This window comes from Gorilla gorilla, chromosome 18, assembly GCF_029281585.2.
Source record: "Gorilla gorilla gorilla isolate KB3781 chromosome 18, NHGRI_mGorGor1-v2.1_pri, whole genome shotgun sequence".
Classification (NCBI taxonomy): Eukaryota; Metazoa; Chordata; class Mammalia; order Primates; family Hominidae; genus Gorilla; species Gorilla gorilla.
Window position 1 is genome coordinate 24,503,961 of NC_073242.2, and position 16,598 is coordinate 24,520,558.

General features: G+C 43.9%; 1 protein-coding gene across 11 annotated transcripts in view; it reads left to right on the forward strand.

Moving 5' to 3' along the window:
• SLC5A11 (solute carrier family 5 member 11) overlaps window positions 1-16,598 on the forward strand; it is a 68,176-nt gene that overhangs the window by 4,043 nt on the left and 47,535 nt on the right. For 8 of the 11 annotated variants that reach the window (XM_019012866.4, XM_031003036.3, XM_031003034.3 and 5 more), the window contains exons 3-4: window positions 8,434-8,592; window positions 12,340-12,411. In XM_019012866.4, coding sequence (XP_018868411.1) covers window positions 8,458-8,592; window positions 12,340-12,411 — 207 coding nt within the window. In that variant the 5' untranslated portion in view covers window positions 8,434-8,457. Of the gene's footprint in view, window positions 1-8,433; window positions 8,593-8,994; window positions 9,104-11,720; window positions 11,813-12,339; window positions 12,412-16,598 lie in introns of those variants that run through there. The other 3 variants (XM_055365532.2, XM_055365531.2, XM_019012868.3) reach the window with 3 other exon arrangements.

Below are 16,598 nucleotides of genomic sequence, written 5' to 3' on the forward strand. Positions count from 1 at the left end.
TCACTACATCCTCAACCTCTTGGGCTTAAACAATCCTTCTGCCTCAGCCTCCCAAATAGCCAGGCCCACAGACACACAACATCATGCCCAGCTAATTTTTAAAAATTTGTTGTAGAGGGGAAAAAAAAGGGTCTCACTACATTGCCCAAGCTGGTCTCAAACTCCCGGGCTCAAGCGATCTTCCTGCCTTGACCCCCCAAAATGCTGGGATTGTAGGCATGAGCCATTGAGCCCAGCCAGGCTCTGTCTTTTTGGCCTTTTTGTAGAGACCTCTCTGTTTCTATGAACCCCATGGCATCAACTGGTGGAGGAGGCCAGGGGTGGTCATTTAGCTCCTTATTCCTGCAGTTCTAGTCCCAGACAGCCCTTCTCTGCCTTCCAGGACTGACTCTTTCCCTCTTGTAGGGCTGCCTCCACTAGGCTCCCTAGACCCAGGCCAGGCCAGGGCACAGCTTGCTGCAGTGCAGCAGGCAGTCAGCGCCACTGCAGCCCAGGAGTGGTAGGAAAGGGTGCGAGTGGCTTCCAGCCTGGGTGATGAGACCCGTGCCAGTCCTTATCACATCTGGAATTTTCCCAACCAAGGTCCACGTGTCTCGGGGTAGTTAGGAGCTCTAGAGTTAAATCTGGGTTGGAGCCCTGGTTCAGTCATTTACTAGCAGTGTGGCCTCAGACCCGGCCTCAGCTTTGTTTTCCTCACCTGTACAATGGAGTTAATCAGAGTCCTTGTAGGGAGGCTGTGACTTCAAAACATGATTCATGCACATATGTGGCCAAGGTTTGCCTAACCACAAAGTTTATTCGTTTTTTTTTTTCTTTAAGACAGAGTCTTGCTCTGTCACCCAGGCTAGAGTGCAGTGGTGCAATTTCAGCTCACTGCAACCTCCACCTCCCAGGTTCAAGCGATTCTTCTGCCTCAGCCTCCCAAGTAGCTGGGATTACAGGAGCCCACCACCACGCCCTGCTAATTTTTGTATTTTTAGTGGAGACAGGGTTTCATCATGTTGGCCAGGCTGGTCTCGAACTCTGGACCTCAAGCAATCCACCTGCCTCAGCCTCCCAAAGTGCTGGGATTACAGGCATGAGCCACTGCACCCGGCCTAGTTTATGCTCTTTTTATTTTTATTTTTATTGTTTTTAGAGATAGGGTCTCACTCTGTCACCAGGCTGGAATGCAGTGGTGCAATCATAGCTCAATGCAGTCTCAAACTCCTGGGCTTGGGCCCAGGGCAGTGGCTCACACCTGTAATCCCAGCACTTTGGGAGGCCAAGGCAGGCGGATCACCTGAGGTCAGGAGTTCAAGACCAGCCTGGTCAACATGGTGAAACCCCATGTCTACTAAAAATACAAAAAAAGAAAAGAAAAAGTAGCCAGACGTGGTTGCAAACGCCTGTAATCCCAGCTACCTGGGAGGCTGAGGCAGGTGAATCGCCTGGGGGCAGGAGAATCGCTTGAAGCCAGGAGGCAGAGGTTGCAGTGAGCCATGATTGCACCACTGCACTACAGTCTGGGGGACAGAGTGAGACTTCATCTCAAAACAAAACAAAACAAAACAAAACTCCTGGGCTCAAGCAATCCTCCTGCCTCAGCCTCCCAAGTCATGCTGTCTTTTAAAAAAATGGTTTTATAAAATGGACGGGGAACAGAACAAGTACTCTGTATTTAATCACATTACACATATAATGAACATGCCTACTGCTTTTTATAAACCTGTGACGTATGTCTAATTATTAACCTCATTTCGTAGATGGGAAATTGAGCTTCAGAGAGGTGACTTGCCCACGATGAAGGAGCTCACAGGAGGCAGAGCTGGGATCTGAGTCAGGGCGGTGCAGTTCTAAAGTATTTACACTTTACGCTTTATCACGACATATCTATTTCCTGGAGAGTCTGTTGCTCATAATTAAAATTTGTAATTAGTCATTGTCATTTTCATTCAGAGCAGGGAACTTCCCTTGCTTCTCTCTCTCTCTCTCCCCCCCACTCTCTCTGTTTCTCCCCCGATTCCTGCCACCCCCTCTAATGTGTTTGATATCCATCTGGAAATACGCCTGCACTCTGGCAAAATAGTACTATTTTGTGTCTTTGAGTGCTTTGGCTTCATGCTATAAATTGTGCTCTGTTTATTTCCCTCCTTTTTCTTTCATTATGAAACGTTTCAGACACACAGAAGTTATAAAGAATCATGCACATCCAGAAGCCAGCCTAAGGCATGAAATGTGGCAAATACAATCACAGCTCACCTTCCCACACCTGTGGCCTGGGAACCTCTTTTCTGATCTTTTCCTTGCACTGGGGTGTGGAAATTTTTCACATCTCCTGGGGCGTGGAAAATTTTCACATCTACCATAGCAAATTATGTCAGTGGCCAAAAGGAAGGGATGAGAGAAGTCCCTGCTCCACTGAGCTTCCTTTTGTGCGTTGGCCAATAGGCGACCTCAAGGGTAGGCTGTTCTCCTTGCCAACAAAGCCTTTGTTATAACACAAGCTGCCGTGAATCCTCCTCGCGGGCACAGGGAGGGTTCTTCACAAGAGGTGAAGAAGGAGCCACCCCCAACCACCCCAACCAGACCCTCCTGAGGCAGCCTGGGAGCCAAACATCACCATGCAAGGGACAAAGGGTGCCCGGGGTCACTTCACCGAGTGGGCCCAGGTACACACAGGGTGCAGGGGACTGAGATGAAAACCCAGAGGACGGGGCCAAGTCTACGCTTCTCATTGTTTTGTCCTTCATGCCGAACACAGAGCTTGGCACACAGTTGTTGCTTAATAAATGTTTATTTCACTGAGTCCCCAGGGCCTAGCACAGAGCATGGCACATAGCTGATGCCTAATAAATGTTTGTTCTACTGAGTTCCCAGGGCCTAGCACAGAGCATGGCACACAGCTGGTGCCTAATAAATGTTTGTTCTATTGAGTCCCCAGGGTCTAGCACAGAGCATGGCGCACAGCCGGTGCCTCATAAATGTTTGTTGTACTTAGTCCCCAGGGTCTAGCACAGAGCATGGCACACAACTAATGCCTAATGTTTGTTCTACTGAGTCCTCAGGGTCTAGCACAGAACCTGGTACACAGTTGGTGCCCAATAATGTTTGTTGCACTCAGTCCCCAGGGCCTAGCACAGAGCTTGGCACCCAGATGGTGCCTAATAAATGTTTGTTTCACTGAGTCCCCAGGGCCTAGTACAGAGCCTGGAACATAGTTGCTGCCTAATAACATTTGTTTTACTGAGTCACAAGACCTAACGCATAGCTTGGCACACCGCTGGTGACTAATAAATGTTCCACTGAGTTGCAGGGCCTGGCATGGAGCCTGGCACACAGCTGGTGCCTAATAAATGCTTGCAGGAAAGAAATAGAGCCAGAGGGAGGGAAAGAGAGAATGAAGGAGAGAAGGGCGGGAGGAAAGAAAGACCAGCCAGGAATGGCCACCTCCAAACCTGGGTTGGGATCCCACCCGCGGCACTGACTGCGGCCTAGAAGCAAGCGGCACAGCTATGCCTGAGTTAGGCTCACTTTCCCCTCTCGTGCCTCTGATTCCCACCTGTGAAATGGAGGTGAAATCACGTTTGCCTCAAAGGGCTGTGCTCCATGCCTGGCACTCAAATAGAAATCATGCTCACCAAGTGTTAGGGCCGATTCTCAGTATACCTACTGCATGAATTTGCAGAGGGTGGAGCGCATGGAGGGTTCCTCCTGGGATCCTGTGGCTGAGGCTCCACAGCATCTTTGGTCGCTGTTCCTGTCTCTACCGTGAAGATGGAGCCACGTCCCTCGCGGCCCCTGGCTGGGCCCCACCTCCCGGAGACTCAGGAAGGGCTTGGAATCGGTGCCAGTTTCGCCGGCTGTGGGCCCCACGGCGATGATGAATAACTTGTTTATCTGCTGGAGCTTCTCCCACCGCTCTCTCGGTGCCTGGCAGGCAGAGGTCTGGAAGGGGCGGGCAGGGACGGGGAGGACTGGCTTACCAGGCAGCCGCCGCCCCTCCTCCCTCCTCCCTCTGCCCCACTCCCCAGTTCAGCATCAGCCTCCACCTAAACCTGCTTCCTGCACTTTTCTACTCCTCATCTTTCCCCAAATCCTGTTTTGGAAGCAGCAGGTTGAAGTATTTGAAAACACAGACTCTGAAATCAGACTGGATTCGAGTCCCAGCTTTGTCACTTGTCAGCCATGTGACTTTGGACACGACTTAAACTCTCAGAGCCATCACTCCCCCTGTAAAGTAAAGTATTTTTTTTTTTTTTCCAGAGACAGAGTCTCACTCTGTCCCCCAGGCTGGAGTGCAGTGGCACAATCACAGCTCACTGCAACCTCCGCCTCCCGGGTTCAAGCGATCTTTCTGCCTTAGCCTCCAGAGTAGCTGGGATTACAGTTGCGTACCACCACACCCACCTAAAAAAATTGCATTTTTAGTAGAGATGGGATTTCACCATGTTACCCAGGCTTGTCTCAAACTCCTGACCTCAGGTGATCCTCCTGCCTTGGCCTCCCAAAGTGCTGGAATTACAGGCATGAGCCACTGTGCCCAGCCTCCTCCCCTGTAAAGTCTGATGAGAACATTACTTACCTAATGGGGCTTCACCCTTGAGACAACCCACAAGGGTCCCCTCACCCCCTCCCCTCCTGAAGCTGCCAGAATGCTTTTCCTGCTTGGAACCTCCCTTAAGAGCCTCCACCCTTACCCTGAAAGGGAGTCTCCACCTCTAGGCCTTCTCTCACTTTCTTGCACAGAGAAAGGTTAGGTTAGGTTAGTCTTTGTGTGTGTGTGTGTGTGTGTGTGTGTGTGTGTGTGTGTGTGTGTGTGTTTGTTTGTTTGTGGCAAGGTCTTGCTCTGCCTCCCAGGCTGGAGTGCAGTGGGGCAATCATAACTCACTGTAGCCAAGCTCCTGGGCTGAAGTGATCCTCCTGCCTCAGCCTCCCAAGGTGGTAGGATTATAGGCTGGAGCCACCACACATGGCCTCCAAATTATTTCTCTAATCTACTCCCTGTGCTGTGATCTGAATGTGCATGTCCCTCTGTCCCCAGATTCTTACATTGAAACCTAAATCCCTAATGCAATAGTATTAAGAGGCAGGGCATTTGAGAGGGATAGGGTTATGAGGACTCTGCCCCCACGGATGGGATTAGCACGTTTATAAAAGAGGCTTGAGGCCAGGTGCGGTGGCTCATGGTTATAATCCCAGCACTTTGAGAGGCCGAGTTGGGGGAATTGCTTGAGCCCAGGAATTTGAGGCCACCCTGAGCAACATAGTGAGACTTCATCTCTACACACACACAAAAAAATTAGCCAGGCATGGTGGCGCATCTATAGTGCCAGCTAATTGGGAGGCTGAGGCAGGAGGATCTCTTGAGCCTAGGAGGTTGAAGTTGCAGTGAGCTGTGATTGTGCCACTGTACTCCAGCCTGAGTAACAGAGCAAAACTCTTGTCTCTTTAAAAAAAGAGAAAAAGTGATTGTGCCACTGCACTCCACTCTGGACACCAAAGTGAAAACTTGTCTCAAAATAAATAAATAAAAATAAAACAAAAAAGGCTTGAGAGAGCCAACTTGACCCGTCCATCTACCATATGAGGACATAGCAAGCAAGTGCCACCTATGAGGAACGGGCCCTCACCAGACACTGAATCTGCTGACAGCTTGATCTTGGACTTTCTCCAGAACTGTGAGCAATAAATTTATGTTGTTTACAAATTACACTGTCTAAGGTATTTGATTGTAACAGCAGGAATGGACTAACCCCTGCTTATGTATGGTCTCAAGCCTGAGTCACTACCTCCAGAATAACCTCCCTGCCCGCGTTCTTGCTTCTCATCAAGGCTGCCCCCTGTCTGATCATACCACTTTCTTATTAGAAATTCTTCACTGACATCCTTTAACCGAGAGCACATGTGTGCACTGGAGGTGTTCCTGGCCTTCAGAGATGTTTCAAAATGTATGAGAGCATTTTTGGTTGTCACAATAATTTGGGAGTGCTACTGGCATTCAGTAGGGGGAGGCCTGAAATTCTAGACTTCCTGAAATGTGTATTGCCCACACGATAAAGATTTTCAGAGGACCCGCCAGACATTCATGTGGGCAAAAATCCCATTTATCACTATCTGAGTCCACAACCTACCTTCAGATTACATAAAATGAAAAGTGTTGGAGTTTTTTCTTACTTTAAAAATGTACCTTGGCTGGGCTGGTAATCCCAGCACTTTGGGAGGCCAAGGTGGGAGGATTTCTTGAGGCTGGAGTTCAAGGCCAGCCTGGGGAACATAGGGAAACCTTGTCTCTTAAAAAATAAAATAGGCCGGGCGCGGTGGCTCACGTCTGTAATCCCAGCACTTTGGGAGGCCAAGGTGGGTGGATCACGAGGTCAGGAGATCGAGACCATCCTGGCTAACACGGTGAAATCCCATCTCTACTAAAAATACAAAAAAAAAAATTAGCTGAGCGTGGTGGTGGGTGCCTGTAGTCCCAGCTACTCAGGAGGCTGAGGCAGGAGAATGGTGTGAACCGGGGAGGCAGAGCTTGTAGTGAGCCGAGATCAGGCCACTGCACTCCAACCTGGGAGACAGAGTGAGACTCCATCTCAAAAAAAAAAATAAATAAATAAATAAAAATAATAAGATAAAATAAAACAAACTTAGCTAAGTGTAAATGGTGGAGTCAAGGTCTTGCTCTTGTTGCCCAGGCTGGAGTGCAGTGGTACAATCTCAGCTCACTGCAACCTCCACCTCCCAGATTCAAGCAATTCTCATGCCTCAGCCTCCTGAGTAGCTGGGACTACAGGCATGCGCCACCACACCCAGCTAATTTTTGCATTTTTAGTAGAGACGGGGTCCCGCCATGTTGCCCAGGTTGGCCTTGAACCCCTGGCCTCATGTGATCCACTCACCTCGGCCTCCCGAAGTGCTGGTATTATAGGCATGAGCCACTGAGCCCGGCCAAGCTGTACAGCTTCTGAGCCTGAATTCTTAACATCTCTCCCCATGAACCTGCCCTCTGTGAAACATCACGTTGTGCTGTTGTTGTCCATGGGTGGCTTTGTCCCATCACTGGGCTGTGCATCGCAAGAGGGCGGGGATCAAGTATTTTCATTCCCGAATGCCCAAAGGCCGACAGAGAGTGGAGTTGCATCTTAACACAGAAATAAGTCAATGCCCTGATCACTTGTGGTCAAAAATCACCCTTGGAAATTTTATTAGCTTCTGACTGCTGCTTTAACAAATTACCATGAACTTAGTGGCTAAAACAACATAAATTTATGACCTTACAGTTATAGAGGTTAGAAGTTCTAAGTAGGTCTTACTGGGCTAACATCAAGGTGTCAGCAGGACTGAATTCCTTCTGGATGTGCTAAGGAAGAATCTATTAATTTGCCTTTTCCAGTTCCTAGAAGCCACCTGCACTCCTTGGCTTGTAGCTCCATTACCCCATCTTCAAATCTAACAACGTTGAGTGAAATCCTTCTCATGCTGTCATCTCTGTGGCTATCTCTTCTGATTCTGTTTTTACTGTGATTACATGGGGCCCACCCAGTTAATCCAGGCATCTCCCTATTTTCAGGTTAGCTGCAGCTAGGCATCTCCCAATTTTAAGTGATTTGACTACCAACCTTAATTTTATCTGCAAACTTAATTGTCCTTTGATATGTAACAACATATTCACAGGTTCTGGGGATTAGAGGTAAGCATCTTTGGGGGCCATTTCTCTGTCTACCACAAGAATTCCTTAAATTGCCCATGGATTTGCAGGGTACTGAGAAAACTGCTTAGATTAGTGGCTCAAAGCATGGATTCTGGAGCAAGATTATTGAGTTCAAATCTCAGCTTTATGACCTTGGGCACTTACTTAACTTTTCTGTGTCTCTGTGTCTCAACTTCACCATCTGTAAAATGGGGATGATAACAATAGTGCCCACTTCGCAGGTTAGTAAACACTTAAAATGATGCCCAGGATATAGTAGATGCAATATGGGTGTTTATTAAATATATTAAATTTCATGGGTATGTGTAGCATTGGAACAAGATTATGGTGTCTGGCTGAGCCTCGGACAAAATTGTTGACTTGACTCTCACCCAGCTGTGAGGTACCACGGAAGTGGAGACTGACTCAGGTGTCTCATTTTTCTTTCACTCTGGGACACATGCTTGCTGAAATCATCTGTACTATTGCAATTGTTTATGCTTCTTTCTATTTTGCTAAGTGAGTGATAAAATTGACTGCAGATTTGATGTGACTTCATTATGAATATGTGTTGAATGAATGGATGAGTGAGTGGATGGGTGGATGGATCGATGGATGGATCTGTCTTCCCTGAAGATCTGTCTTCCACCACACATCCCTCCCCATGGGTCCTCTTTCATGGATGGCCTAGGGAGGTAGCTACAGAAAGGGTGAGAAGAATGATGTTAGGATCTGGTATTTGACTGGCATTTGCCCTTCCTCAGGATCCAGAGGTCTCGTTCAGGACCATGGAGAGCGGCGCCAGCAGCCCTCAGCCTCCACAGTCAGATCCCCTGGATGCGTTTCCCCAGAAGGGCTTGGAGCCTGGGGACGTCGCGGTGCTAGTTCTGTACTTCCTCTTTGTCCTGGCTGTTGGACTATGGGTAAGCCAGGCCACTGGGGGATGGGGGATGAAGAGAGAAGGAAATGTCTGTTTAGAGGTCCGGAGTTAACCTCATCCTTTTGGAGCTAAGATACTGACTGTGAGAGGAAGAAACTAACACAAGGTTATAGAGTAATCAGAACTTAAAAATTTTAAACATGCATTGGGTGTGGACTATTGTCAGACATTGTGTTAAGCATTTTCACTTACATTTCTCATGTAATTTTCACAGGCCCCTATGAGAAAGATGCTGTTACAATACCCATTTTACAGATAAGGAAACACAGGCCCAAATAATTTAAGATCCTCATCCTGTAAGTTAGGAGAGTTAGGGTTAGAATCCCTGTCTCCCTTACTTCGAAGCTCATGTTTTGTTTTTGTTTTGTTTGTTTTGCTTTTTGAGGTGGGATCTCCCTCTGTTGCTCAGGGTACTAGAATGCAGTGGTGGCGATCATAGCTCACTCCGGCCTCGACTTCTTGGGCTCAAGTGATCTTCTCACCTCAGCTGCCAGGTAGTTAATTTTTAAATTTTTTTTTGTAGAAATGGGGTCTCAGTATGTTGCCCAGGCTGGTCTCAAATTCCTGGGCTCAAGCAATTCTCCCATCTTAGCCTCCCAAAGTGCTGGGATTACAAACAGCCCAACTGTGTTTTTTTTTACTTTAAAGAAAAATTTTAAAGGCAATACAGTCACATGGCTCAAAAATAAAAATCACTTATGACAAGCGATGAAAAATCTCAATATTAGCCTTCTCTCCACAGGTAACCAATATTATTAGCTTGTTAGTACATTAGCATGTGGTTCAAGTGTCTTTATGCAAATCCAAGCAAATTTTAATATGCATATTTCCCTCTTTCTTAAACAGAAGGTAGCTTATACTGTTTTTTAACTTTTTATTTTTCACTTCTCAGTATCTTTTAGATATCTTTTCACATTAGCACATAGACATTCCTTATCTTCTTAAAAGTTGCATAATATTTCCTTAGATGATTGTGTTGTAATTTATTTAACTAGTCTCGGGCTGAAGGTCATTTGGATTGTTTCCGATCTCTTACTATAATAAACTGTACTATAATAAACAAACCCTGGCCCAGCGCAGTGGCTCACGCTCGTAATCCCAGCACTTTGGGAGGCCGAGGCAGGCAGATCACTTGAGGCCAGGAGTTTGAGACCAGCCTGGCCAACATGGTGAAATCCCATCTTTACTAAAAATACAAAAATTAGGCCAGGCGTGGTGGCTCACGCCTGTAATCCCAGCACTTTGGGAGGCAGAGGTGGGCAGATCACTTGAGGCCAGGAGTTTGAGATGAGCCTGGCCAACATGGTGAAACCCCGTCACTACTAAAAATACAAAAAATTAGCCAGGTGTGGTGGTGGGCGCCTGTAGTCCCAGCTACTTGGGAGGCTGAGGCAGGAGAATGGCATGAATCCGGGAGGCGGAGCTTGCAGTGAGCCGAGATCGTGCCACTGCACTCCAGCCTGGGCGACAGAGCGAGATTCCATCTCAAAAAATATATATAAAAAAATTAGCCAGGTGTGGTGGTGTGTGCCTGTAATCCCAGCTACTCAGGAGGCTAAGCCAGGAGAATCACTTGAACCTGGGAGGCAGAGGTTGTGGTAAGCCAAGATTGTGCCATTGAGCTCCAGCTTGAGCAACAAGAGTGGAAATCCGTCTCAAAAATAAATAAATAAATAAATAAATAAATAAATAAATAAATAAACTCTGTACACTATTTGATAAATTCCCTGCAGCAGAATTCCCTGCAGCAGAAATGCGTATATTAAAGAATATATGCATTTGTGATTATACTAGTTTGTGTCAAATTGCACTCCTTAGGTGTACACATCAGAAATGATGAGAAAGTCTGTTTTGTCACATTCTCACCAACAGTGTATTGTCAAACTCATTTTTGTCAGACTAGGAAAAATAATATCTCAAAGATTTTTTTTTTTTTTTTTTGAGACGGAGTCTTGCTGTCGCTCAGCCTGGAGTGCACTGGTGCAATCTCAGCTCACTGCAAGCTCCACCTCCCAGGTTCATGCCATTCTCCTGCCTCAGCCTCCCTAGTAGCTAGGACTACAGGCGTCCGTCACCATGCCTGGATAATTTTTTTTGTATTTTTAGTAGAGATGAGGTTTCACCGTGTTAGCCAGGATGGTCTCAATCTCCTGACCTCGTGATCCGCCTGCCTCGGCCTCCCAAAGGGCTGGGATTACAGGCGTGAGCCACCGCACCCAGCCAGTATTGTTAATATGCATTTATCTTACAATGAATGAGGTTGGGCCCCATTACGTATGTTTAAACACCACATATTTTCTTTATGTGAACTATGGCTTCATATCTTTTGCCTTATTTCTATTAGGTTCTTCTTCTTTTTCTTATCAATTTCCAGGAGCTCTTTTTGTATTAAGGATATTAACAACTTTGAGATAAAAGGTCAGGCACAGTGGCTCACACCTGTAATCCCAGCACTTTGGGAGGCCGAAGTGAGCAGATCGCTTGAGCTCAGTTCAAGACCAGCCTGGCAACATAGTAAGATACCATCTCTACAAAAAACACAAAAATTAGTTGAGCATGGTGGCATATGCCTGTAGTCCCAGATACTTGGAAGGCCGAGCCAGGAGGACTGCTTGTGCCTAGGAGTTCAAGGTTACAGTGAGCCATGATTATGTCACTGCACTCCAGCCTGGGTGACAGAGTGAGAACCAGTCTCAAAAAAGAAAGAAAGAGAGAGAAAGGAAAGAAAGGAAGGAAGGGAAGGGAACGGAAAAAGAAAGATAAAAGAAAAGAAAGAAAGAAAGAGAGAGAAAGAAAGAGAGAGAAAGGAAGGAAGGAAGGGAGGGAGGGAGGAAGGAAGGGAGGGAAAGGGAAGGGAAGGGACAGGAAGAAGAAAGAAAAAGAAGGAAAGAAAGAAAGAGAAAGAAAAAGGAAGAAAGGAAAGAAAGAAAAGAAAAAAGAAAGAAAGAAAAAATTAATCACCAATGTGATAGTATTAACAGATGGGGCGTTTCGAGGGTGATTAAGTCATAAGAACTGAGCCCTCATGAGTGGGATTACAGACTTTATTAAAGAAGCTCAAGGGAACTAGTTTTACCCCTTTTTGCCCTTCTGTTCCTCTGGCATGTGAAGACACAGAGGAGGTACTATCTACGAGGAACAGGCTCTCACCAGACACCAAACCTCTCGGTGCCTTGATAGTGAACTTCCAAGTCTCCAGAATTGTAAGAAACAAATTTCTGTTGTTTAAAAATCACCCAGTTTCGGGTATTTTGTTATAGTAGTGCAAAGCAGACTGAGACATGAGCCTCGGTTTCTTCCTTTATCAGATTGGCCTAACGACACAAACCTCATAGGGGTTGGTAAGGATTAAATGAGGTAATGCATATAAAGTGCTTGGCACAGCATCTGGCACATAGTAAACACTCAATAAATGGTATCAGTGATAAAACATCATAGACAAGCCATGAGCCTAAGACTCAAATGTCTAGGGAGACCAAGTAGGTTATCATAAAATAAATGTTTGTAGCAACAAGTGGTAGGAGCTTTGTTGACCTGAAGAGTTTATGTTTCCTCTAAAGACACAAAATTGAAATTTTATCCAAAACTCTGGGAGAAACAAAATATATTTGATATCCGAATCTGGCCCTCAGGACTCCCAGTTTGCAATCCCTGCCTGGCCTAGGCCATTTTGAGATGCCTCTGATTGCTAACGTCTTCCCTCACCCACCTCTCTTCTTTTTTTTTTTAGTCCACAGTGAAGACCAAAAGAGACACAGTGAGAGGCTACTTCCTGGCTGGAGGGGACATGGTGTGGTGGCCAGTAAGTGGTCTTTGGTTCAATTAAAGTCACTTCTTAAAGAATCCTCAAGTGCTGGGATTCTGTCCAGCCTTTGATATCTCAGGACTCTCTGGTCTCATGTTGTTTGGAAGTCATTGTCTAAACTAGAGAAGGCTTAGCTCCAGCTCAAATTCGTTTAAACAACAACAACAAAAAAACAATTCGTCACCTCATCTAAGGGAAATATCTGGAGTTAGGTTTTAAAAATATATATTTATATAAATATATATTACATAAAATATATAACACATAATTTATATATTATATAATATATAATTATATAATATTATATATAATTTATATATTTATGTAATATATAGTTATATAATATATATAATTTATATATTTATGTAATATATAGTTATATAACATATATGATTTATATATTATATATAATAGATATATATTATATATAATAAATATGTAAATATATATGTATAATCACAACCTTAAATAGAAAACCAGTATCATTTGCTCTACATAGAAAAGCAGGGAATCATAAAAATAAAATTTAAAAATGTGCTTTTCTCCTCTGGACTCATTCATGCAGCTGCATTTAGTTGGTGACTAGGCTAGACAGAAGTCCAAGATGGCTTCATCCACATTTGGGGGGCTTTGGCAGGGGTCACTGGAATACTGGGACCTCATTTTCTCCCTATTCTCTTTCATCATTCAGTGGCCTAGCCCAGGGTTTTGTGGTTTTTCTTGCTGTTGTTTTTGTTTTTGTTTTAACCAGCTGAATTCCAAGAGGGCAAAAATGAAAGCTACTAGGCTGTTAAGGTCTTGGCCTGGAAGTCATACAGTGTCACTCCTACCACATTCTGTTGGTTAAAGTAAATTACAGGCCAGCGCAGTTTCTGTATGGGCCATGTGGAAAAGTCACATTTCAATGGTGTCATTGGGAAAGGCAGAGTAAAGAGCTTCAAAAATTCTCTCCTCCATAAAAGCTATGAGAAGTGAAGCAAAAAAAAAAAAAATTGTCAAAATCAACTTTTTCAGAACTCTGGGGATTAACCACATGCTGCAATAATTCAGGAAGCATTTATTCAAGAAAAACAGCTGGGTCTCAGAAAAAAACAGTGAGCTTTGGCCCTGTTTCCATCTCTCTCTCTTTAGCTGTGTTGTAGCCTTGGGAAACCACCAGCCTAGAAACAACTGAAGAGGTCAGAACGGGATTAGAACTCTTTCAAAACTCCATTCTCTAAAAAAGGTCACTGTTTTACCTGTCACCTGTTCCCTGGAAAGCCCCACCTGCTGGGCTCATCTTTATTTGACCTTACGTAGAACTCATTCAGTGTGAATAGCCTTTTCCCTAGACACATTTGTAGAAAAACAATCAGTGGTAATTGTTTAACATTGCAACTGTGGCAATAACAGTTGGGCAAATAATATTCTAGTAAAACAACTTAAATAGAAAAGCTGGGAAGTGAGATGCACACAGGGTGCTTTGAAAAACTCAGACATATTTCTGGGAATCTAGAAGGCCATGTGCATAGGCCCACACACATGCTTAGAAAACTCCCGAGAAAGCCCTAAGCTCTTGCCTCTGGCTGACCTTGAGGCTCTGCACAAGCAGGAAGTGAAGGCTAAGGCAGAGTTGTAAGCTGGGAGAATTGCAAAGACTGGGAAAATTATTGGTTTCAGGGATTTAAGAAAATGTCTTTTCAGTCATCAGCTGCCCAATAAACTGAGCATAGATTTTGGTGGCCACACATGATAAAGAATTCAGACTTCATAAACTTAATTTAAGAAAGTCATGAAACAAACGATAGAAGCAGCAACAACAGCAAGAATGAATAGAAGAAACAACAATAAACCCTGAAGAGTCAGGAATTATCAGATTTCTAGAGTTACCAGTGACATTATTTTAAATGTCTGCCTTTAACAAGAAATTATAAGGCATGCAAAAAAACCCAAGAAAGTATGGTCCATACACAGGGGAGAAAAAGCAGTCAGTAGAAAGTGTCCCTGAAGAAGGCCAGATGTTATATTTACTAAACAGAGGCCTTAAATCAGCAATTTTAACTATATCCAAAAAACACACACAAAAAGCCATGTCTTAAAGACTAAAGAAAAGTATGAGAACAATGTTTAACCAAACAGAATATATCATTAAAGAGATAGATTTTTTTTTAAGTAGAAATTATGGAGTTGGAAAGTAACAATAAGTGAAATAACATACTCACTAGAGGGGTTCAACAACAGATTTGAGCAGGCAAAAAAATGAATCTGTGAAACTGAAGATAGATTAATTGAGATTATGAAGTCTGAGGAACAGAAAAAAAAATGAAGAGAAACAGAGTCTCAGAGATCTGTGGGACATGATTAAGCATAATTAGCATACACATAATTGAAGTTCCAGAGGAGAGGAGAGAGAGAGAAAGGGGCAGAAAGAATAATAAAAGAAATAGTGGTTTAAAATTGACTAAATTTTATTAACAATATTAATCTACACATCCAAGAAATATAATAAACTGCAGTAGAAGAAATTCAAAGAGACTCATACCTAAATACATCAAAATCAAACCGTCAAAAGTCAAAGATTCTTGAAAGCAGCAAGAGAGGAGCAATCCATTACATACAGGAAGTCTTTGGCTGGGCACAGTGGCTCACGCCTGTAATCCCAGCACTTTGGGAGGCCAAAGCAGGCGGATCACTTGAGGTCAGGAGTTTGAAACCAGCCTGGCCAACCTGGAGAAACCCCGTCTCTACTCACAAAAAATTAGCCGGGAGTAGTGGTTCATGCCTGTAATCCCAGCTACTCAGGAGGCTGAGACAGGAGAATTGCTTGAACCTGGGAGGCGGAGGTTGCAGTGAGCTGAGACTGAGCCACTGCACTCCAGCCTGGGTGACAGAGTGAGACTCCATCTCAGAAAAAGAAGTCTTCAATAAGATTATCAGCTGGTTTTTCATCAGAAACCATGGAAGCTCAAAGTACCAAAAGAAAAAGGCTACCAACCAAAACTTATATTGAGCAAAACTATCCTTTGAAAAAGGGGGAAATGTATACATTCCTAGACTTTTTTCTTTTAATGAGAAAATTCATTGGTAGAAGACCTACCCTATAAGAAATTCTAAAGGTAATCCTTCAGGCTGAAATAAAGACATCAGAGAGTAACTTGAGTCTACATGAAAAAAATAAACAAAGAGCACCGGTGAAGGTAACTATGTAAGTAAATATAACATACAGTATAAATTGGTTTTTGATTGTAACTCTCTTTTTCTTCTCTCTAATTTAAAAGACAGTTGCATAAATAGCATAAAAGGTAAGTTGCTAATAATCCAAAATTGATTTTTATAAGATGTTAATTATAATCCTCAGAGCAATCACTAAGAAAGTAATTTTAGAAAATAGTAACAGAAACTATTGTTTTAATAAAGGAATTTAAATGGCATACTAGATAATATCTAGCACAAAAGGCAATGGAGGAACAGAAGAATAAGAAGGACACTAGACATATATTAATTGCATGGCAATATGGCATATGTGAATTCTACTTTACCAGTATTACATTAATTTAAATGGATTAAACACTCCAATCAAAAGGCAGAGAATGGATTTTTTTTTTTAATGTGATCCAACTGTATGTTGTCTACAAGAGATATACTTAGATCAAAGATACAAATAGGGCTGGGCGTGGTGACTCAAACCTGTAATCCCAGCACTTTGGGAGGCCAAGATGAGTGGATCACTTGAACTCAGGAGTTCAAGACCAGCCTGGGTAACATGGTGAAACTCCACCTCTACCAAAAATGCACATGTGCCTGTAGTCCCAGCTACTCAGGGAAGCTGAGGTGGGAGGATCACCTGAGCCCGGGAGGTGGAGGTAGCACTGAGCCAAGATCACATCACTGCACAGCAGCCTGGGCAACAGTGAGATCCTGTCTAAAAAAAAAAAAAAAAAGATACAAATGACTGAAAGTAAAAGTAAAAGGATGGAAAAAGCCTGTTTAACCAAACACAATATATTTCAAATATGTTGAAAGTAAAAAGATGGAAAAATATATACCATACAAACAGTAACCAGAAAAAAGCAGGAGTGGCTATACTAATAACAGACAAAATAGACTTTAAGATAAACATTGTTACTAGAGACAAAAAAGAAAATTACATAATGATAAAAGGGTCAATCCCTCAAGGAGACATAACAATTATAAACATAATTGCA